The following is a 23,214-nucleotide window of genomic DNA, read 5'->3' as shown; positions in this document are numbered from 1 at the left end:
CCTAGAGCAAATGACAGGTCTAGACTGTGAAGTGGTGTGGTCTCCTAGAACGGCTTTCATCTCACCACCCTCCCGTCTACCGCATGCAGGTGAATCTCATGGAGATGGATTTGAAGTTGGCGTCTGTCCCCTACCTGGGACATCTCTCTTCCCACAGAGGCAGTCATGTCTTTGTATGGGCTGCTCCGTCTGACTTTTGTCACGGTTGAGCTAGCAAAACATCTTGTTTGTAAACCAGCTGCTACAGTTTCTCTGCACTTTGAAAATTCTTTTCTAAAAATAAAGTTAAATAAAATTTAAATAAGAAAGTGAAACAAGCAAAACAAATGCAATTGCTTCTGAGTTACTTTACACATTTTCATTTCATGGGTCAGAGTGGAGACCGCCTGATGAGAGCTAAAGAGGCCTGTCTTCCCGCGTCAGCCCTTCGCACTATTCAGGACCATCCACCCACCCATCCATCCATCGACACCCCACTCTGTCCATCTATTTATTGATTCATGTGTCTATCATCCACCCACCCATCCATCCATCCATCCACCCACCCATTCACCCTCCCATCCATCCATCCATCCACCCACCCACCCGTCTACCCACCCATCCACCCACCCAACCATTCACCCTCCCGTCCACCCATCCATCCATCCACCCACCCATCCATCCATCCATCCATCCACCCACCCACCCGTATACCCACCCATCCACCCACCCACCCATTCACCCTCCCGTCCACCCATCTATCCATCCACCCACCCATCCATCCACCCATCCACCCACCCGTCTACCCATCCATCCATCCATCCATCCATCCACCCATCCATCCATCCACCCATTCACCCTCCCGTCCATCCATCCATCCATCCGAGTCAGTGTGCTGGCTCTCAAGTGGGGGAAATGTTATCAGTGACTAAACAAATAATTTTTTCCTTCCGTGTCTTTGGTTTCCATCAACTCTCCCTGTACATGTACGACCGAGGTCATCTTGATTAGGCACCAAATACCTGGATGGAGAGTTGTCTGTTATCCCACAGTTTTGGGGTACACCCATCTTACACTGAGCCCTGTTGTCTCCTCCAGGATGCATAGGGTTAAGTCCCCATTCTCCCTCTTGTTCATCACAGAAAGAGCGGGATTTGGAGTTGGCCGCGCGGATTGGCCAGTCATTGTTGAAGAAGAACAAGACCCTAACTGAGAGGAACGAACTGCTGGAAGAGCAGGTGGAACACATCCGGGAGGAGGTGAGGACCCCAGCCAGGGAGTTGTTGGGAGGGGGTGGGGAGCATATGTGCAGGACACATCCGGGAGGAGGTGAGGACCCCAGCCTGGGAGTTGTCGGTAGCGAGTGGGAGCATATGTGCAGGCGTAGGAATGGCTTAGTCCTCAGAGAGCCCAGACTCTAAGTGTAAGAAGCACACACAGCCCATAGAGCAAGCAGGCTAGGAGCCAGGCAAGGAGCCAGTGGCCCTTAACACTACTCACTCCTTACATCGATACAGCTGTGTAAGTGTGAGAGAACAGTGCACACCACAGCCTGCGGTTTCCATTGTACACACAACCGTGTGAGTGTGAGAACAGTGCACACCACAGCCTGCGGTTTCCATTGCACACACAACCTTGTGAGTGTGAGAACAGTGCACACCACAGCCTGCGGTTTCCATTGCACACACAACCGTGTGAGTGTGAGAATAGTGCACACCACAGCCTGCGGTTTCCATTGTACACACAACTGTGTGAGTGTGAGAACAGTGCACACCACAGCCTGCGGTTTCCATTGCACACACAACCGTGTGAGTGTGAGAACAGCGCACACCACAGCCTGCGGTTTCCATTGTACACACAACTGTGTGAGTGTGAGAACAGCGCACACCACAGCCTACGGTTTCCATTGCACACACAACCGTGTGAGTGTGAGAATAGTGCACACAACAGCCTGCGGTTTCCATTGCACACACAACCGTGTGAGTGTGAGAACAGTGCACACCACAGCCTGCGGTTTCCATTGCACACACAACCGTGTGAGTGTGAGAACAGTGCACACCACCACCACAGCCTGCGGTTTCCATTGCACACACAACCGTGTGAGTGTGAGAACAGTGCACACCACCACCACAGCCTGCGGTTTCCATTGCACAAGCTCACTGTTTTCATCTTAACTCATGGCTGTCAGGGGAGAGGGGACAGACTGTCTCGGCATCCTGAAAGGGAACCTACAGTCACGAGGTGTAGCACAATTAAGAAAAACCCAGAGATAGACTTTGGGGTTCAGCTTGAAGATCAGAAAAGCAAAACAGCCAGTCACTGGCTCTTACCTCTACCTCAGTCTGAAATGGCGATCCTGCCTCCAGGAATCTCAGAATGAGACTGTGTCTAAGGGCTGTCTCCTCCCGTCTTACAATCCTTTCTAGGGCTGAGATTAAAGGCCTGCACCACTACTGCCCGGTTTCTATGGTAAACTAGTGTGGCTGCTGGGTTTAAAGGTGTGTGCCACCACTGCCTGGTCTGTAAGGCTGACCAGTGGGGCTGTTTTACTCTCTGAACTTCAGGCAAGCTTTATTTATTGAAATATAAATGAAATATCACTACAAGGCGGAAGGATGCTCCTTTCCTGGAGTGAGGTATAGACTGTGTGGAGACTATTAGAGTCAGATGGAGTTGAAGGAACGGGTTCGGGGCTAGAGCCCAGCATCCTCTGTGGCTTCTTTCCCCTCAGCCTGTTTTCCTGAGGACTCTTCCTCCTCACCCTTTCTCACTGTCCCTCAGTAACTTTCTCGGTGGGAAAGGGTGCTTTTCCTTGACCCTACGGTGTAGTTAGTCTTTTTCTTTTTCTTTTTCTTTTTCTTTTTCTCATTAAAGCCATTCCTAGATTGAGTTTAATGTTTTAAGTCAACCTATAAGAAAGGGTCTCATCTCCAGCCTGCCTTCTGAGGTGGTAAACTGGAAGGCTGTAGTATTGAGATGGTAAACTGGAAGGCTGTAGTATTGGGATGCTAAACTGGAAGGCTGTAGTATTGAAATGGTAAACTGGAAGGCTGTAGTATTGAGATGGTAAACTGGAAGGCTGTAGTATTGGGATGGTAAACTGGAAGGCTGTAGTATTGGGATGGTAAACTGGAAGGCTGTAGTATTGAGATGGTAAACTGGAAGGCTGTAGTATTGAGATGGTAAACTGGAAGGCTATAGTATTGGGAAATAAAGGTATTCTTGCCTTCTCTGGCCCAGGGGAATGGCTTCATTAGGGAGAAAGCACATGGGCTAGGATGTCCTTCTGAGCAGAGGGACACGCCACCTAGGATTCGCCCACTGGCCTCCTTCCATGGCCATCTGTGTGAGACCCCCTCGGCCTGCATGAAGGATGTCCCACCCTGTAGGATGCAGGTGCCGTGCTTCCCGGGAGAAACTCCCAATGGAAAAACTCTGAGGCCACGCTTCTCTTTGGAGAATTATTGAGTGATCCCTTTAGGTAGAAGAGCCCTTACACAGTATATAATCCAAGTAGATCCTCCAAGAAGACAGAGTCCACTCACTCCCTGTGTGGTGTAGGAAAGCTGGAACAAGCCCCAAGCCGCATCAGAAAACAGACTTCCCATTCTCCTTCACAGCCCTGGTCCTGTGCTTATCAGTATTGGGTGCTGGACGGGCAGATGAGAAGTTTCACAGTATCCACTGTGTATCTGAAAGCCTTGAGCCCGCTTCGGCAACATTTACAAAGTCCCCCCCCCCCCCCAGCAGTCAGCAGCTTGGCTTTCCTCCCGGCTCATCGTTTCCTCGCACACCCCAAGTTTCTGCCCAGTAACCATCGTGTGCAGGGTAGTGCCTGACCAGCTTGGCCAGGGACACTGTGAGGTGTGTGGTCACACGGAGGAGCTGTGGTTTCCTAAGTGGCAGCCCACCTGGAGTGGGCACGTGCTCAGATCTGCACTGAGAGGGCATCTGACAAAGCCAGTGGCCTCTCTTGTTTGTATTATGGCTCATTGTTCTGGCCACTTGCCCAGCTGGTCATTTGGCCACTTCCAAAGCCAATAGACAGTCTCACCCCCACCCCGGTGATCATTCCAGAACCTTCTGCTCTTCTATCTGCTCTTCTAAATAAATATGGTAAACATAGTTTTCCACCTAGATGTCCACCCAGACAGCATTGATTAGGTTTTTGTTAATTGGGCAGACTCAAGTAGCGAATCAGTCCCCATGTGGGGGTCTGAGCACAGAGGGGACATTGCCACCTTCCAGAAAGCTCCAGCCTTCTCTTTGCTGTCCTCATAGGTGTCTCAGCTCCGACACGAGCTGTCAATGAAGGATGAGCTGCTTCAGTTCTACACCAGCGCGGCCGAGGAGAGCGAGCCCGAGTCTGTCTGCTCCACCCCGTAAGTCACCAGCGCGGCCCCTGGAGCCCAGGGGCAGATGTCCGTGGGGGCCTCTAGGCAGGTCACCAGCAGCTTGGCTTCCCCTCTGAAGGCCTCAGATACAGCCTTCTCACGCTTCAGTGGGAGTCGCAGGGCAGAGAGCTCTGTCTCCTTACAGGCTCCATTGCTGGCTTGTGAGAGCAGCCATGTGCCCAGCACATTCATGGGAACAGGGCGGGCTAACACACAGATCCCTGAGCCTCTCATTGGGGGGTCCCAGCTCTGTTGTGACTCAGAGGCCATGTTACTTCACCCTGTCGTCACTGCAGAATGGAGCTGTGAAGAACACTCGGGTCTCAGGGTTATGACCCCGAGTTTACACATGCGGCCTACATAGAGCACTTGCTTTTGGATTTAACTAATTTATCTGTGTACATCGGGGGATGACACAGATCGTGACTTTCAGCTTGCGTGTTTAGCTTTCAGGATTTTCTCCTTCCGCCATGTTGGTCTTGGCCCTGGGTGTTGAACCATCTCACCATCCTGTAAAACATCCCTTGTGACTCTGTGTGCATCTTAAGAGTTACACGAACTCTCGGAATTGCATTGGTTAAATGAAGCCAACCCCCTCTACCCCACCAAGCTCCTACACCTTTGGGTACCCCTTCCTAGTCTCCTCCCTGATGAGTGCGCTTTTCTCCCAGACTGAAGAGGAACGAGTCATCCTCCTCTGTCCAGAACTACTTCCACCTGGACTCCCTTCAGAAGAAGCTGAAGGACCTCGAAGAGGAGAACGTTGTACTTCGATCTGAGGTGACATGCACCCCCTGCTGTTGCCCCCTTGGAAGGGTGGGGTGTCTCCCTGGCAGCAGAAATTGTGGTGGCAGTACTGTCTGCATAACGTCCATCTGCTGAACTCCAGCCTGAGCTTGTCCTCCCCAGCCAGGGTGTCCTCCCCAGCCAAGGTGTCCTCCCCAGCCAAGGTGTTTTCCCCAGCCAGGGTGTCCTCCCCAGCCAGGGTGTCCTCCCCAGCCAGGGTGTCCTCCCCAGCCAAGGTGTCCTCCCCAGCCAGGGTGTCCTGAGGCAGGCTCGGCCGTGTCCACCCCAGCCAGGGTGTCCTCCCCAGCCAAGGTGTCCTCCCCAGCCAGGGTGTCCTGAGGTAGGCTCGGCCGTGTCCTCCCCGGCGAGGGTGTCCTGAGGTAGGCTCGGCCGTGTCCTCCCCGGCGAGGGTGTCCTGAGGCAGGCTCGGCCGTGTCCTCCCCGGCAAGGGTGTCCAGAGGCAGGCTCGGCCGTGTCCTCCCCGGCGAGGGTGTCCAGAGGCAGACTCGGCCGTGTCCTCCCCGGCGAGGGTGTCCTGAGGCAGGCTCGGCCGTGTCCTCCCTGGCAAGGGTGTCCAGAGGCAGGCTCGGCCGTGTGTGGGTGTTGCTTCTGGACTGGGTGAAGACTGAGGAGTACAGGCCTTTCCCCATAGTGTCCCCAGGCTTCCATAGTAGAACCTGAGCAAGGGCCTGAAGGCTGGCCTGACGCCAGCTGTTACATTACGAGGTCCATATTTGCTCCAGGAAGACCATGTACCAGAACGTGGAGACGGGGTTTTACATTGAGAAAGGCTGAGCCAAGGCGGCCTGGGAACTTGGGCTTCTGAGTCTTTCCTGTAAGGAGAGGAAGGAGCTGTGCCAGGCACCGTCTGTGTTGTTGCTGCCGCTGTGGTTGTTGTGAGTGCAGTTAGTCTTCACAGCAAGGCCAGGAGCTGGTTACGCTGAATCCTGTTTGCACCAGGCTGCAGGGCGTTTGAAGATGTCAGGGCTAATGATGACAAAGGCCGGATTGTGCCCTCGGCTCGAAGATCAGCCTTTTCTCCTCTAAAACCTCTGAGGAGACCAGATCTGCTTTCTGTCTTACTTAGCATTGGGCTCGTCTGTAGGCAAGAGAGGACACCACCCTGTCCGCCAGGCCCTGTGCCCCTCCAGAGGGGCAGGCCATCTCACACTGGAAAGAACTCCCCGTCTGGACCTTACAAGGAAATCTTGCATGACCTGGCCCTGTAGACCCCACACACCTGCCAGCCCTTCATTTCTTACAAATGGGAACTGCGAGGCAGGGCAACCAATGAGGTCACCCCGGCTTAGTCTGCTACCCCATGGCTCTGAATGTTGAGTCCCTGCCTTTCAGCTGCAGTCTCCTGGCTTCTGGCCCAGGGGACCGCCCCAGTCCTAGGCACCCAGCCCCTCCCTCCCAAGAGCTAGCTGAAGGACTCTGATCCAGGTGTGGATTCCCGGTGGCCCATGTCTGCCCACAGAATTTTCATGTCTGCCTGTGGCCCTAGCCCTTGGAGCCACCTGTCATTAACTCCTTCGCTGAGCATTTCCATAGCCGGCTAGACCATCGTCTTCCCTTGTTTTCAGCAGGAGCAAACTATCTAGTATGAATAGCTAGCTATGTGTTCGCTTGCGCGCTCTCTCTCTCTGTGTATGTGTGGGTGTGTGTGTGTCACATTTGTTTTGAGACAAGGTCTCACTATGTAGCTCTGACTGTCCTGCTGATCACACACAAGGAAGCAGCAAACAGACCAACAGGCCTTGGCCTTGCAGGGGAGCGCTTGTGCTCATGTTTCTGTGCAGCGCCCTCTGGTGGCCTTGCAGGGGAGCGCTTGTGCTCATGTTTCTGTGCAGCGCCCTCTGGTGGCCTTGCAGTGGAGCGCTTGTGCTCACGTCTCTGTGCAGCGCCCTCTGGTGGTCGGTAGCCTTCAGGTCTCTGCTTTGGGAACATCCCATTACCTCGGCAGATGAGGTGTCTGTCCTGGACGGGCAATGGTGGCAGGCACAGAGGCATTGAAGAGGAGCATCCCAGAAACTGGGCTTGCCCAGCTCTGTGCATGGCCCCGGTCCACCTGCCAGTCCTGATTGTGTGAACACCGTTCCCTAACTGAGCCTCCTTCCACAGGCCTGTCAGCTGAAGACAGAGACCATCACCTATGAGGAGAAGGAACAGCAGCTGGTGAATGACTGTGTGAAGGAGCTGAGTATGTCTGCCCCTCCCACCTCTCTCCGCTTCTCAGATGCTCCCATCCCTGTCCTCACCAGCCCATAGCTCAGGGGCTTTTTTCTGAAAGCAGGAGGCCTCTGCCAGACTGTGTGGCAAGCTTTGTCCCATTTGTGAATCGAGAGCCATGTTCACAATGAAGAGGATGTTTAATTTTAATGTAAACTTTGTATTGGAATATTGGAATTATTGATGCTCAGGTTAGGCCCAAATCAGTGGTTTGATTTGGAAAAAGGAAGGGCAGAGTTCTCAGCTTTGCTATTCAAATCAGTGATGTTCCCCATCCCTCTGGTGTAAGTTTCCAGGTAAGCTAAGAGAAAGGGCGTTTCGGTGAAATGAAACACAGTCCACATTCACATATAGTAAAATGGGCTTCCGCGGTCCACAGAGGGTCATGGTGTGGACCTGTCCATGGTAGAATGTTGGAGTTCAGCCAAATGCAGTGTGTACCACTTCAGCTCCCTTCCTGGGGCTGGCCTGACCTGCTTTGGGGACAGCCTTCATCATTAGAGTCAGCCATTCTAGGAGGGACGGCCCATGTGAAGGCTGGGCCCTTCTCTTTGTAGCCCGAAGGAGCCATATCACCACTTGGAAAGATGCCCACTGCGGCTCCCTTCGCGCCCATCTCCACTCCTCCCCGTTAAGAGCGTGCTCACTCTCTGCTCTGGGTGTGTGTTTCCAACACAGCCACACGCTTGTCGTTCCTTCGTCACAGGGGACGCCAACGTCCAGATTGCAAGCATCTCAGAGGAGCTGGCCAAGAAGACGGAAGATGCCGCTCGCCAGCAGGAGGAGATCACACACCTGCTGTCGCAGATCGTGGACCTACAGAAGAAGGCAAAAGCTGTAAGGCTTCTGTGTCCCTGGCTGCACGACAGTGGCCAGGCTGAGATGGAGAGGGTGGTCCCCTACCTGAGCCCTGCGGTTCTTCTGGCTTCCTGCGCTCAGGAGCCGACCCCACTGCCCCGAATCAGCAGAGGCTTTCTGATCTGTACATTAGTGGCCTACATAAAGCAGTGCTATCCATATGGAGTCTTGGGCTCTATCCTACAAATCGTGGCGCACGCTGTTGTTTTTACTCCTCCCATCAGATGTAGTCCATGGGAGAACGGTGTGCCTGCCTGATTGATTGGTTTCCTGTATGGAGCTTTGATTGGAGGGAGGAGAGGAAATACCACTGATGAGGAGAGGAAGAAGAAAACACAGAAAGGGGAGGGGAGAGGACCAGTCCCAGAGAGCGGCCATGCTCTGGAGGTGGGGGTTGGGCCATGGAGAATAGATAAGCAAAGAAGAAAGATTTTGCCTTCAAAGTTACATGAAAGGGGACCTGCTGACAAGCTGACGGCCTGAGTTCCATCTCCAGAGAACCAACCCACATAAGTTGTCCCCTGACCTCCACACTGTAGGCAGACACACACACACACACACACACGTATGTGTACATGCCCCCCCCCCAATGAAAACATTTTATAAGGAGTGTCTTTTTAAATCATATGAAAGGTGATGTTCTGCTCCAGGGTCAAGTGCACACTCCTCTGTGGACAGGTGCCGAACTCTCACAGACGGGGCTGTTGGGTCAGGTAACCAGACAGGGCTGTTGGGACAGATAATCAGGTAGCGGAACTGTTGACAGGTAACCAGGTGCAGAACTCCCACAGACAGGACTGTTGGGACAAGTAATCAGGTGGTGGAACTGTTGACAGGTAACCAGAGGGGAGAGCTGGGTTCCTCCACGTCTTACCAGAGGTGACTTGTCTTTACCATGTTTAGTGTGCGGTGGAGAATGAGGAGCTCGTTCAGCACCTAGGCGCTGCCAAGGATGCCCAGCGGCAACTCACAGCAGAGGTAGGTGCCCCGCCCCCATGCTCTTGGGCCTTGGGTTCCAGGGAAGGCATAGTCATTGCCCACAACAGGCCTACGCCATTCCCCTCAAAGCAAACATTTTAATGTCAAATCAGCATGGTACTGTTTTATCTGGGTTCTGTGCCTACTGCCTCTTGTGGGTCTTATAGAAGCCAAGGAGGCTGGATTCAGTGCCAGCTCAGGGCTTGGCATATTCTAATTCCTGACAGACACCAAGTAGGTGAATAAAAGAACCACAGACACGTGTGAAGAGCTGTTCAAAGATAAGTCTTGAATGTGGGCATTGTGGTACATGCCTGCAATCCCAGTCCATGAGTGGTTGAGGCAGGAGGATTGCTGTGAGTTTAGGCCAGCCTAGGCTACACAGAAAGCCCCTGTATCAAACAGAAGTGAAAGATGCAGCCAGAAACTAGGGTGACCGGTTTGCCCTTTTCCAGCTAGTGTTTGTCCGCTTGCCCACCGTGAGGTCTAGAAACCTTCCCTGCATGGAAGGCAAGGCCAGCCTTGTGGGTCCAGCCTGCTTTGCCGTGGTTCCATGAGGTGCCGGTTAGATGGTTGTGGGACTGGGGGTGTGCCACACCGGGGTGCTCATCCTCTGCCTTCTCCTGTAGTTGCGGGAGCTGGAGGACAAGTATGCAGAGTGCATGGAGATGCTTCACGAGGCGCAGGAGGAGCTGAAGAACCTGCGGAACAAGACGATGCCCAACACCACGTCCCGGCGCTACCACTCACTGGGCCTGTTCCCCATGGTAAGTGGGTTCTCCTGTGCCCCTCTGTCCCCTAGACCATTGCCGGGGCTTCGTGTCTCTTGCTGACCACTGGGCATGCGTCTTTCCTGTTTGGACCTGGGCCTGCCCAGCTGGAAGCTTCCTAATTTGGCCCTTCATCGTCTGTTCTGTCTACTCCTGCTGTTAAGGGATAATTTCCCTAATTCCCTAGGACTGACCCTTTATAATTTTACGGGGAGTTTGGTTTAGTTAGATGGTACTATGGCTGCTATTTCTGTGTGTACTGTTGTGCCCTGAAGCCCCTTCCCCATGTCTCAAAGAGCCTGCACTTTTCCTGGTCTTTGTGTGTGGATTAACCCTTCTCTTATTTCTTTAGTCCTGACTTGCTCAACTTCAGGGCTTCGAGGGGAGCATGAAGGAGAAAGGGGCCTCCAGTTAGACCTCCCCGTGGACACTGGGCCACACGAGGGTTGAGCCTCTTAGCCAGTTGTTTCCCTGTGACATCTGCTTGCAAGGAAGCAAGCTTGCCCATTCTGTCTGTAGCAGACCGTAGCATCTGGAAGGTGGGACCACGCATTAGCTGCGCCTCACAGTACTATGTGTGTTTGCGCATGACTGTGTAGAACTGTATCACTCAGCAGGGACTGCATGGGGGGTGACAGACAGATGGCTTGAGAATAGGCCTCCAAGAGCTCCTATATATTCAGGCTTTGTTCCAGTGGCCTGGCAGAAAAACAAATTCTCTCTTAGGCGAGAAGAGTTTTTTTTTTTAAATTTAAAATGTTTATTTATTGTCATCATGGTTGTGGGTGATGGTGGGAGAGGGCACATAGTATATGGTTCATGTGTGGAGGTCAGAGGGTAACTCTGGAGTAGGGTTCTATTCTTCCACCTTGACATGGGCCCCAGGGGTTAACCCTAGCTTAGCCATCTCTGCCGAGAGAGGATTTAGGGAGGAATCTCTTGCTGCGATACTTGCCTGGGAAGTCTGTTTCTGTTTACTCCAGACAGAGAGGGCAGGCACAGCTCAGAGGGACAGTTCTGCCAAGTCCAGCTCAGAGAACCGAGGACTTTACTGGGTAACTCAGTGGAGCATGGCTGAGGGCTTAAAGCTGTCTTGCAAAACCAGGGCTGGGGAGATGGCTCAGCGTGTAAAACACTGACCATGCAAGCCTGCTCAACTGAAACCACATGAAAACAGGACCTGGTGGTGTACGTCTGTAATTCTGAATTCGTTGTTATGAGATGGGAGGTGGAGGCGGGATAATTGGCTAGATGCTTACAAGCCCGCAGTACACTGAGAAGTGGCAGGAATAAGAAGGACCCCCATCTCAACAAGGCAGAAGGGAAAACCTCACCCCCAAAAGTTGTCTTTTGACTTCAGCGAGTATACCATGGCATCTGAGTATGCCGTGGCACCTGAGTATACCATGGCATCTGAGTATGCCGTGGCTCAGAAGAGAAAATTAAACCATGGCTCGAGGAAAGCTGAACGGCGCACACTCGCCTCAGCTTCGTCTGGACGGAGCCTCGGCTTTCATGTTTGCAGAAATCCTTTGCATGCCTCCTCTGGGGCTCTTGGCAAGCCCAGGCGTTGAGGGTATTTGTTTTGAATGGTGTGGTGTATGCATTAAAGGCGGTTAAAGCTGTCTAAAGGTCACAGCTCGCCTGTGTGCCTGCGAGTCTGGAGCTGAGCTCCCAGATCTGCCTCTTGCTCTCTGCCATTCCAACGGTCACTAGGAGGTTTCGCTAAGCAACAACTCTTTTGCCTTGTGGTGGGAGTTTTTCACCTGTAATCCACGGATAGAATCTGGGGACCCATGAACATTGTTGGGGGAACTATGCCTTTTGTTTTCATAAATCTTCCTCAGATTGGAGGGCTGGGTGGGGCACGTGTGGGGTCAACCCTCTGAGTACCCCTAGGAAGTCTCAAGAACCAGCCTTGTCCTGACCCGAACGCTCACGCCACCCTCCTCTGTCCCCCAAAGGGCAGCAGTGTCTTCAGAGAAACCTAGTAGGCGTTAAAGTGTTGAGATACACATGTACAGAGGATGGGGTGCCATGGGCTCAGGAGTCTTACAGAGAGGAAGCGCATGGTGAAGGTGAACGTTGTGGTCAGCTGGTGGGGTGAAGAGCTCCCAGAGAAAGACAGGGGTGGCAGCGTATGCGACTTGGTTCACGCAGGCAGGGACCTTCCCCAGCAGAGCCGGAGAGCCCTTGGCAGGTGGGTGCTTGCCTAGGAGTCAGGGGTGCAGCCTTGACCTGGTGTCACAATCCTGAGGGCCGGGACTGCAGACCTGGTGGCCTGGAGGACAGATGCTTAGTGTGGCCCGTGGGGCTCTGAGGCCATGGAGGGCCTTTCAGAAGCCTTGGAGATGTTCCCACTGTTGTGAACATACTCTCTGTGCCCCCGTGAGTTCCCCATCCTGCACTGTAGAACATTTGAGAGCCTGGAACTGACTGACTCTTAGACACACAGCCACATGAGTGTTAGGGGCTGTTCGCTCTCACTCAAAGGTGCTGGGTGCTCAGGACCTGCCTTGGCCATGGCTTGGCAGATTCTCTCTGTAGAGACTGTGTTTAGCCTTGTCTTGTGTGGCAGGAAGTCTGTTTCTGCTCTTGTTGCTCCTCTGGCTTCAGACCTCAGAAATGGATGCCCTGCTCACGTGACTCTCACTTGGCTCACGTCTTCTGTCTTCTCCCAGGACTCCCTGGCTGCAGAGATCGAGGGAACTATGCGGAAGGAGCTGCAGCTGGAAGAGCCGGAGTCTCCAGACATCACGTATGAATGCATGGCTTCTATGTTTCAAGTTCCCACAAACTGACTCAGGGCTGGTTCTGTTTGTAACCTACCATGTGTAGACCTCAGACACCACCAGCCACAACTGTGGTCCTTCTTCCCTGTCGGGATAAGGGAAAGGAAACAGCTGGTCTTTCTCTCTGCTCTTTTCTTGTGATGATGGCTTGGGCTATGGCTCAGCCTTTAGAGGACTTAGCTAGCGTGCATGAAGCCCCAAGTTCTTACCCCAACACCATATAACCCTGCCATGGTAAAGTGGAGGGAGGAGGCTCAGAAGTTCAAGGCCGTCTTTAACTACTGCCTGTGGGAGTGAGTCCCTGTCTCAAAAACAAAGCAAACCAACAGAAACTACGAGATGAGCTTCCAGCTAGGGGAAGGGTGCTGTATTTCCTGTCACTGCCGACCTCACTTTTCCCCTAATGGAAAGTACTGCTCTAAAGAAAGAAAAACATCACTGGTAAAGAGACAGCTCCTTCGTGGTGTGAGCCAGGCTTCTGTTTCCTTCTGGGGACTCCTGGGGTCTCTGCCCCTACAGCTCCCCTCCTAACTCCAGATTCAGGCTTGACCTCCCTGGAGCATTTAGAAGGAATCTGGGGGCCATGTTTTCTCCCTCCCCAAACTCCTCAGGCAGAGTTTATATGAGACTGTGTGACTAGTGTCCTGGTGACTTTGGTGTGTGTGCGGGTCTCACACTCCAGAGGAAGCAGCCAGTCCAGAAATGGGCCCACTCTTTGCTCCTTAAAAGGAGACACATGCAAACCAAACTGTAGGTTCTTAGAAATGGCAGTTTCTAAGAATGGCTTTGTGGGGTGTTCACCATCTCAAGGAGAAACTTCAGACTAGTTTGAAGTTTTGCTTTTTCTTTTATGTGAATAGTTACCCATACTTATTCTGCAAATGTCTATGAGCCAGCACTGCCCTCGTGGAGGCCGCATTCCGGTGTACATCGGAAAGAAGCAAGCATACCGAAGACAGAAGCGACAGTTCAGGACTGTTGTTTCTGGGGCAGGCTGGGTCTGTGATAGCCAGGGTCATTCGGGCCAGCTGACCCTAGTGTTGAGCTATTATTCTAGAGTCGTTCATTGGGTATCGCATCTCCCTAGTCCATACTATGATGGAGGCGCCCACACCCTCAGGAACACGAGAAGTCTTCAGACAGCAGGCCACTCAGGGAGCTCCTTTGGAGGTGGCCGTCTGTGGAGGGGCTAGCTAGCTCCAGGTTCTTCCTGACGTGCTGCTCATGGCTGCCATGTTCTCCCCAGTCACCAGAAGCGTGTCTTTGAGACCGTGAGAAACATGAACCAAGTGGTCAAGCGGAGATCACTGACCCCTTCCCCTATGAACATCCCCGGCTCCAACCAGTCCTCTGCCATGAACTCCCTCCTGTCCAGCTGCGTCAGTACCCCCCGCTCCAGCTTCTATGGCAGCGATGTTGGCAATGTGGTCCTTGACAACAAGACCAACAGCATCCTCCTGGAAACGGAGGCAGCCGACCTGGGGTGAGCAGTGGACTTTTTGCCTTCTGTTGCAGGGAGGGGAGAAGAGAGCCCCCATGAACGGGGCATCAGCCACCATCAGAGAGAGGCGGGTGAGGGGTAGACTTCTTCACACCCCATTACCCCCGTATCTACAGCACTGGTGTTTTCTGAAGGGATATCTCAAGCTTATGCCCAGAGTGCTTTTCTCTAACATGCCGGATCAGCGCCGTGACCCCTTGGGAGCTTGGGTGCTGGGAAGGGTGAGGAGGCCCCAGGCTCTCTGATTTGCTTCAGAAGGTGGGGTAAGGAGGGCCGTCAGCTGTGGGCTCCTTAGCCATGGTCAGGGTTCTTTCCACCCTAAAGCCCTGTAGAACCCAACCCCCATCCCCTCATCCGGTCTGTGCACCCTGGCCCTCTGACTTACTAAAACCGGCACTTTGGACCGGTTGAGCCTTACAGAGCCGGTTTCGTTCACAACTGACAACCCAGGGCCTTTCATCTAAGAGCCAGAAGGGAGCCCCTTGAATCAGTTCCCCTCTGGTGACCTGCAAGAGGTCTTCCAAAAACAACCAGGAGGGAGATGTTTATGAAAACACATACTTGCTTATGTGCAAATTTTCAGTCCATCCTGATGCAGCCATCTGTCTGTCTCTAGGAAAAGTCAGCTCAGCCCCAGAGGAGGAGCTCCTTCCGCTGTCTGCTTCCCACCCTGCTGGCCTGGCCTCCTAGGACCATCTCCCGTCCAAGCAGTGGCCTTGCCCAGGGGCGGGGAGGTCCTCGGTGCCCTTTGCTGGCCTTAGGTGCTTACCCCCTGTCTTCTCCAGGAATGAGGAGCGCAATAAGAAGCCAGGCACCCCAGGCACCCCTGGCTCCCACGACCTGGAGACCGCACTCAGGCGGCTGTCCCTGCGCCGGGAGAACTACCTGTCTGAGCGGAGGTTCTTCGAGGAGGAGCAGGAGAGGAAGCTGCGGGAGCTGGCCGAGAAGGGCGAGCTGCACAGTGGGTCCCTCACGCCCACCGAGAGCATCATGTCCCTGGGCACACACTCACGCTTCTCCGAGTTCACGGGTTTCTCCGGCATGTCCTTCAGCAGTCGCTCCTACCTGCCCGAGAAGCTGCAGATTGTGAAGCCGCTCGAAGGTGACCACCAGGGGCCGCGGCCCCTCTCTGTCCTCCTCTGTGACTCACTCTGGGCCCTGATCCACCACGGGAAAGCCAGCCACCTCTGTCACACCTATTCGTTTTTCTTTCGAGATAGCCACCCACGCTGCTGGTTTGAGTTCCTCTGAGTTGGCCTCTGTTGAATGGTGCACCCCAGGTGTGAACCCGTCTGGAAATACCTCAGGTGCCCCGCAGGCCTCTCTTGTCCTTAGTGTGCCTTAGGTAGTGGCAGGTGTGCACTGTCCCTTCCCTGATGGCTGCTGAGGGTCAACCCAAAGGTCTGGGAAGGGGAGAGAAGGATCGCTTTGGCATCTCAGAACGCTCACTGTCAAACCCAGTTTTGTGAGCACCGCCCCCCTAGCCACATGGAAGTGTTGTGTGTGTTCACGTGTTCCGATTTGTGGCTTTCTGGAAGTGTGCTCTGCGGTGGCCCCTGCACCCTGCAATGTGGGTGCAGGAAGGAGATAGGGACGGAGGCTGGCCTGTTTAGACCCCAGTAAGCCCCCTGTGCAGCGGCTGCACTGGGACACTGAGTTCGTAGGGAACCTCATCGTTTTCTTTCTCCTGTTGTTGCTCTGCGTGTCACACCTGTTTTCCTGGGCGTCCCACTGCCCTGTCAGGAGCCACCGAGTGCGCACTGATTTTGCTGCCCCCATCTTAGTCTGAAGCCCGTGTGAGTTGGAACACCTGCTTTAGAACCACGTATCACGTTTTTGATGTCAAGCCAGATGCCCGCACATCTGCATTTTCTCAGCTCTCACCGCCATCCCCTCATCATAAAGCATGTCTGAGTACTTTAGTCCATTACGCTCCTCACTCATCATGACGTTTCAGTGCCACAGACAGTTTCTGTCACGGGTACACACTTGTACCTTAGAGGATAACAGTTATTTTCATCTCTGAAAGTCTCCGCCTTTGCTGCCCCCACCCCATGTCAGCCTTACAGAACAGGCAGCCTGCAAGCCGTGGCCATGTAAAGGCGTGCAGTGTGCCACGGTCCCTGTGCTCCCAGAGGAGGAGCCTGGGCTGCTTTGGTTTTTCACTTTAATAGTGATGAACTAATTGTGCAATAGATCCTTCCTGGCCTTCGGGGTGGGGGCTCAGTCCTAGCCACCAGGGAAGGGGCGGCTCACTCTTTTTAATTGCTTATTCAGTTGTGAGCTTGGGAATTGTTTCCTGACCTTCAATTATGTCTGGTTTTCTTTCAATAAAACCTTCCATTTCTGCAATTTTATTTCTGCCTTTCGTTTCTTTTCTTTTCTTCTTTTGTCTCTCAAAGTTTACTGGACAGCAACCATCACTCTGTTTCCCATACTAGGCTGTGTTTCATTGGGTCACCTATGATATGTTTTGGGTTCATTTTTCAAGTGCATTGCAGGATAAGATTTTGAATTTATTTTGACCAATTCATCTTTATTTCTTCTAACTTTGCGCCTTTGTTTTATGACAAAAGCAAGAAGAAACTCCACTCATTTGTAAGGTGAATTTCACGCGTCGTGTCCTGCTTCCTCGGAAGCTGTCTTGCTACCATTACAAAGTCATTGGCCTGTAACACACCCGTTATGCAGATCCTCTTGGCTGGCTTTTGTATTTCCCAGACTTCTTTCTTAGCTGTTTAGAAGGCAACTGATATGTTCTTCCTCCTTCCACCCCCAATCAGCGTTTGCATCCCTGTGATTGCTCTAAGATGGGCGGTCGAGTAGTTGTGCCCAGTGACAGCCTCTGTCCTTGTGCTGGTTGACCTAGTCCTCTTCTGGAGCCGTCTCCCTGATCTGTACCATGGGCAGATAGCTGTCCAACAAGATTATCCAACCTGCCTCTGATTCAACTCCCTGGGTCTACAGGCCCAGTTACGGCTGTTGCCATCTGGCCCATCATTATGCTGGGGTCATATTCTCACAGGCGTTTCCATTGGCCCAACGAGATGCCGATAGAATAGCCTTGACCCCCAGCAGTCCAGATAAAGGCACCCGGGGTGAGGTCCCTGGAGACCATTGTCTGGGACCATCGCAGAAGCCAATCAGTGTCCTCCATCTCCTTCTCCCTTTCCCATTTCAATCGTCTTGCCAGTAAAGAACAGAATATTCGAGATAGAAAGAGACTGATGTGCACAGTAGTCCTCCTGAGCCCTGCCTGGCCCAGACTGTTCTCACGTGGGTGGGAGGAGTGCGGTAGTCTTAGCTGGAGTGAGCAAGGAAAAGTAGCCGATAGCACAATGCTTTTCCTGCTTCCCGTGGACCAGGAAAGGAAGCCAAGTTGGAGAGTGAGACTGAGGTACAGGAGAGGGAGAGGCAGCCTGTGCTCACCTCTGGGTAAGGTCGGCTTCAGAGTGACTTTTAACTCTTTCCCTGTATCAAAGCAGAGACCTCCAGGTGCTGAAGCCAGCAGCTGGGTGGGTTCCTACAGAATGGGAATTCTCTTGGGGCATGAGAATGGCAGGGTGAGGAAGAAGTGAGCGTTCCCCTGCTCAGGTGCTGGGCTCTTCGAGTACCCGGAGCCTCAGAACGAGCCAGGAAGAGAAAGCGCTCCCGAGACCCACTGTTAACTAAAGCCACAGCTAAGGCCTAGACAGCTCTCAGGTCTGTGGAATTGAATGCACCTGTTCTGTGGTCACAGCCACATCTGGAGCTGCTGTTGGTTGGATTCACGAGACTCATGGGGGGCCGTGTCTCTGCTGAGAGCTTCAGGGAGTGGATGCCAGAGGCCTTCGTTTTAATCCCGGATGGGCTGCTCGCTACTTAACACAACCTCTGGCGACCCCTCTGGAGACCCTCTCCCTTTTTCCAGACTCACATCCTGATCTGTGAAACAGAGACGGGGTGGGCCTGAAAACTCAAGGAGTTGGGCGTGTAGAGCCACCGACACTCGGTATCAGATAAGGTGGATGTGGACATGGGGGGGTGTCAGAGTTGGTCACAATGATGGCTTGTGCAGGGCTCTCCCTGTGACCTGTAGGAAGGACAGGGATAGCATGGTGGGGCCTGTCACAGGTGTCTAGCCCTCCTGCTGAGCCCTGGACTCCTCCCTGGGCCGCTGCTGCCCACTGAGCCCACATTCCTGGCCCAAGCATCCTCGTTCTGACTTGTACACCACAGTTTGTAGTAATATGAGCGGCGGGGCTGCATCCCAGCACCCTGGCTGCCTGGCTAGCTTATGCCTGAAATAACAACACACAAACTGTATTCATTTAAACACTGCTTGGCCCATTTCTATCTAGCCTCTTCTAGGCTAATTCTCACATACTAATTTAGCCTATTTCTAATCATCTTCATAGCACCGCTAGGTGCGCTTACCAGGAAGATTCTAGCACTACGTCGGAGCTTCATCGCGTGTGCCTCAGAGAGCAGAGCTATCACGTCTGCCCGGGAGAGGGGAGCATGGCGTCTCCGCTCCAGAGCAGAGCTGTCGAGTCTGAGCTCACTTCCTCTTCCTCCTAGCATTCTGTTCTGTTTACTCCACCCACCTATGTTCTAAGCTATGAGCCCAAGCAGTTTGTTTATTACTTAACCAATGAAATCAACAGATTGATATATGACACTCCCACATCAACAGTTAAATCACTTAGCCTCAGGAACCTTCCATTCCCCCATTTGTACAGTGAGTGAGAACCCTTCCTGGGGAGTTGGAGGCATGCGTTGCTGTGCGCACGCGTAGAGCGCGGTGAGTTTCTATTGGAGCTCACGTGCTGTCATTTCAAATGCAGTAAGCAGAGGCAGGAGTGGAGGCTTTAAGCCGCCGTCTTTATTCAGCGAGCTGATGGTGGAGAAGACAATAGGTTAACCCGCCAGAGATCTGTCTTCCATCTCGTCTCCAGCCAGAAAATCATACGGGGAGGAGAAACTGAGGCATCCAGTCATTCCATAGTTAGCCTGGCCCCTCTGGTCGGAGTCAACCTTGTCTCTGAGTTTCACAGTGCCGTGGTGTTTCCCTATTGCTTGTGATATCTTTCCAGCCTCCTCTCTGCGTAACAGAGGTCTTGAATACACCACGGCCACTGCATCTTGAGTTACTCCAAAGTCCCATTTGATTGTAGCTAGGTCAAAGAAACCCTTCTGATGTGTGTGTGCAGGGCTACTTAAAATGTACCTTGCATATAATGCTACAATATAAAGATGGGATGTAGCTTACCCCAGTGCTGGGAGGCAAAGGCTGGTGGAACTCTGAGTTAGAGGTCAGCTTGGTCTACAAAGCTGACCACTAGATGGCGTTAGCATCCTTGTCTTCTCCCACAGTTGTGACCACTAAAATTAACTTGTCCCAAGCTGAGGACTTCTGAAGTCCTTACAGGTATGAATATCATTTTCTTTGTGTGTTTGTTTTGTTTTGTTTTCTTCCTTTTGTGCACAGAGCGAGTTATTTTTCACTCTCTTCAGCAGTCCCAAGTCTGCTAAGGAGAATGCACTGTGTCTCCTTAAAACTGGCGTGGACCTCGAAGAGGCCTTGAGGGTGTTAGGGCTCAAGATGTCTTCTTTTCTTTGTCATTTTCACTGGGATTGAAAATGTCCAATTTTCAGAATCCTTCTAAGACCTCCATGACAAGTTGTCCTTGACCCAGGTGTTTGGAAGCACAGAGGCCCGAGCTGCTCCTCACCCACGCCAGCCACCTTTCTGTCTGGGATGGCACTTGGCTCCTCGGCCCCCAGGATTCCAGGCACTCCTGGCCTTGCACCTTCTTGGTAGAATGCCCGGGACACCTGGGGTCATCAGGGACATCCTCTCTGGTGTTATTACAAACCTCACAGGCTGTCACCTGAGTCCTGGGGTCTGGTGTCATCTTGGAGATGGCTCCATAGCTTTAGGGCTCTGTGACTGCTTACCTTGTCCTTGAATCCCTGCCTTTACTTACCTCCCTTCGTGGCTACAGGCTGGTACCCGAGTACCCATCCCATGGCCTCCTGGTCCATGGTTGTCCTCATGGCTGTTGCCATCAGGTTCCCGTGGCTCCTGTCTGGCCATTTTCATGCTCTTCTGTCAGAGGAATGATAGTGTGCTAAGTTTGCCATTGGGTGTGTAGCCAGACGTCATCGGCACACAGTATGAAGCATGTATTTTACTTTAGAAATTGTTGGTTCTTTATAGTGGCGTTCCCTCCTGGTACAGCAAGGGATAGTACTGCTATCCAGTTACAAGGGCCATGTTAACTCTCTGCCGGTCCCTCCCACAGTCCCATGCAGGCTCGGGTGGGAGGGCGGGAAGCATTTGCTGTAGTTGGCATCCTAACCCTCCCTTCTCCGCTTCTGCACCCCTTTCTTCATCCCCACAAGGTTCAGCCACGCTTCACCACTGGCAGCAATTAGCCCAGCCTCATCTTGGGGGCATCCTAGACCCCCGTCCTGGTGTGGTCACCAAGGGCTTCCGGACGCTGGACGTTGACCTGGATGAAGTGTACTGCCTTAACGACTTTGAAGAAGATGATACAGGTGACCACATTTCTCTCACGGGCCTAGCTACCTCCACGCCAGTTCAGCACCCGGAGACCTCAGGTGAGAGGTCCCGAGCACGTGTGACTGTCTCAGGCAGCAGAAGTTACTCCAGCCAGCCTCAGGCTTCCTCCGAGGAGATGCACAAGCCGCCAGCGCCAGCGGGCCTGGAGGAGGAGGAGGAGGAGGGGTCTGGTGAGGGCACCTCAATTAGTCCTGTACACCTGACACCTGTACCGGAGACAGAGCTCTGGGCTTTGCTCATCTCTGTCCCTGGCACCACCCATAGCAACTCTGTGTCTGTAGCTTCCGCTCGTCTGTGTGGGTGAGAGCAAAAAACCATCCCTTGTCAGGCTCTGTTTTTTAAATAGAGACCAAATCCTCCACTTTGTGACAGACGGGCGCCTCTGCCCATCTTGGAGGTGCAGGGCCCAACAGCGCCCTATGTGGGAGTGGGAGAGGCTGCTAAAAAGAAGGACACGGTGCCCCAGAACAGGTGCTCCCAGGCTCTGTAGTGGCCATCCTGACCTGACACTGATGGGGGTCCCAGAGTGAGCAAGCCGAGCATTTTGGGGGCATGCTGATAGTGAGGGGCAGCAGGCTGTGTGTTTAGTGATTCTCTTTAACCAGATACACCCTAAGAGATGTCATTCAGCCCTTACAAAGAGGATGCTAGGTGCTCTGGCTAGCCCCTGTCCCACACCACCAGGAACCAGCAATGACCTCGGGTGTTTGTGATCAGGGCTCCTAGGACCTCCGGGGTCTTGTGAGTTACCCATATGCTAACCTGTATGTTCCAATTACTTTGTACCTGGACCTCCTAACTCAGTGTCTCGGGAAGACAAAGAACTCAGGGTTAAGAGAAAAGATGAGTGATTCCAATGCCATCATCCGCATGACATCCTCAGGTCACTAAATGCAAAGACAGGATATTTGTCTTTCTGGTTCATAATTTTAATTTGTGGAAGCCACAACATTGCCATGAAACCCAAGGCAAGATGGAGCCAGGGTTTGGTGGTGTCACCTTTCCCAGGTTAATTGTAGATAGCCATGGTCAAGGAGACGTGGCCTGGACCAGCTCTTTCTTCAAATGCCAGCTTTAGAGGCATCATCACAAAATTGTCTGTTTACCAAGTGCAGGGTATAGGGGAATGAGAGCCTCATCCTGTGAGAGCCGCACAGTTAGGCCTGGTGCGTGTACTTAAAATTCAAGTGCTACAACTATCAGGAACCTGAGGTAGGAGGATCTCAATTTCAAGGCCAGTCTGTGCTATATAGTGTGGTTCTATGTCAACAATATGAAACCAAAGGACAGGACAGTAAGAGCAGCCGAGTCTCCCTTTGTTGTCCACACTGGGCCCCATGTGAAGGCAGCTCCAGCGTCTGACTAACTGCCATCGTAAGAGGAAAGGAGTCAGGCCACACAGAGCCTTCCCAGAGCTGGGGTGCCTGTCCTTGGAAGATGAATGATGCGCCCCAGCTGCTTTGGGGGAAGTTGTTCAGAAAGGAATAAAATCATTGCACCAAGAGCCAGGCGAGGTCAGAGGGTGAGAGCCTTGGTTATAAGGACTGGAGGCCCAGCCTCTGCCCTCCCTGTGACAGCGGCCTTTCTGGCTTAATGCTCTACCCCTTGCTGAGCCTTCCAGTACTTAATTTGAAGGTAGCCAGATACACGCAGAGCAGAAACTATAGAGGGGTCAAGCTCAAGGTGTGTGCCCGAGCATAGCTAAGCAGTTGATCGGGGTCATTCAGGAACGGCATCCCTGCTTAGGGGCAAATTCTCTAGAGCTTGTTTTCTTTGCGGGAAGCACCGTGCAGAGGGAAGGCGTGCAGAGCCGTGCAGATCCACGCAGAGCAATAGCTTTCTCCACTGAGATGACGGCGCTGTTCCGCTGTCAGGCGTGGGAGTGCAAGATTTTGTTGCCCCCCCAGTCATGCTGGATACCCCAGATGATGCACAGTCGGGGGGCAGTGGTTAGAGGCTCATGGGTCTCCATGGGAGGACCTGGAGCTCCACAGTCTTGGGATCTGTGTCCCGCTGGCCCAGCGCTGACCCCTGAGCTCCCAGAGGGCAGAAGGCAGTTGACAGTCTTCTTACAATTGGTACCAGCGGGGTGAAGAGTGGGAAGACTCACCTAGTAGACATTTTTATTAGTGTAATTTTAATGTGTCTTTTGAAGCATCCTTTGATTCTTTTCCTTAATCCCGTGTCTTCAGAAGGCTGGTTCCATGTTGTTGTGTTGTAAATGATCTAGAAGATTAAAATGGACTGTTGCAAAAAAACCTTTAGGTCATAGTTTTACTTCATTTTAATGATTGTTTGATGTTCCGAATTAACATAGGGAGCACTTTTTTTTTTCAGGGTAGACATCACCTGGTCC

The 23,214-nt window shown here is 52.8% G+C and overlaps 1 protein-coding gene across 11 annotated transcripts in view; it reads left to right on the top strand.

Moving 5' to 3' along the window:
• Window positions 1-23,214, top strand: part of Trak1 (trafficking kinesin protein 1) — a 114,474-nt gene that overhangs the window by 79,288 nt on the left and 11,972 nt on the right. For 5 of the 11 annotated variants that reach the window (XM_041677381.1, XM_041677372.1, XM_041677373.1 and 2 more), the window contains 11 exons: window positions 1,122-1,238; window positions 4,261-4,361; window positions 5,045-5,153; window positions 7,284-7,362; window positions 8,098-8,228; window positions 9,153-9,227; window positions 9,857-9,994; window positions 12,679-12,755; window positions 14,036-14,272; window positions 15,076-15,392; window positions 20,678-21,028. In XM_041677381.1, coding sequence (XP_041533315.1) covers window positions 1,122-1,238; window positions 4,261-4,361; window positions 5,045-5,153; window positions 7,284-7,362; window positions 8,098-8,228; window positions 9,153-9,227; window positions 9,857-9,994; window positions 12,679-12,755; window positions 14,036-14,272; window positions 15,076-15,392; window positions 20,678-21,028 — 1,732 coding nt within the window. Of the gene's footprint in view, window positions 1-1,121; window positions 1,239-4,260; window positions 4,362-5,044; window positions 5,154-7,283; window positions 7,363-8,097; window positions 8,229-9,152; window positions 9,228-9,856; window positions 9,995-12,678; window positions 12,756-14,035; window positions 14,273-15,075; window positions 16,648-20,677; window positions 23,103-23,214 lie in introns of those variants that run through there. The other 6 variants (XM_041677375.1, XM_041677379.1, XM_041677377.1 and 3 more) reach the window with 4 other exon arrangements.

This window comes from Microtus oregoni, unplaced genomic scaffold, assembly GCF_018167655.1.
Source record: "Microtus oregoni isolate MIOR12 unplaced genomic scaffold, Mior012 000028F_ref0000031, whole genome shotgun sequence".
In the NCBI taxonomy this organism is placed as follows: Eukaryota; Metazoa; Chordata; class Mammalia; order Rodentia; family Cricetidae; genus Microtus; species Microtus oregoni.
This window is presented reverse-complemented; position numbering and strand designations above follow the sequence as displayed.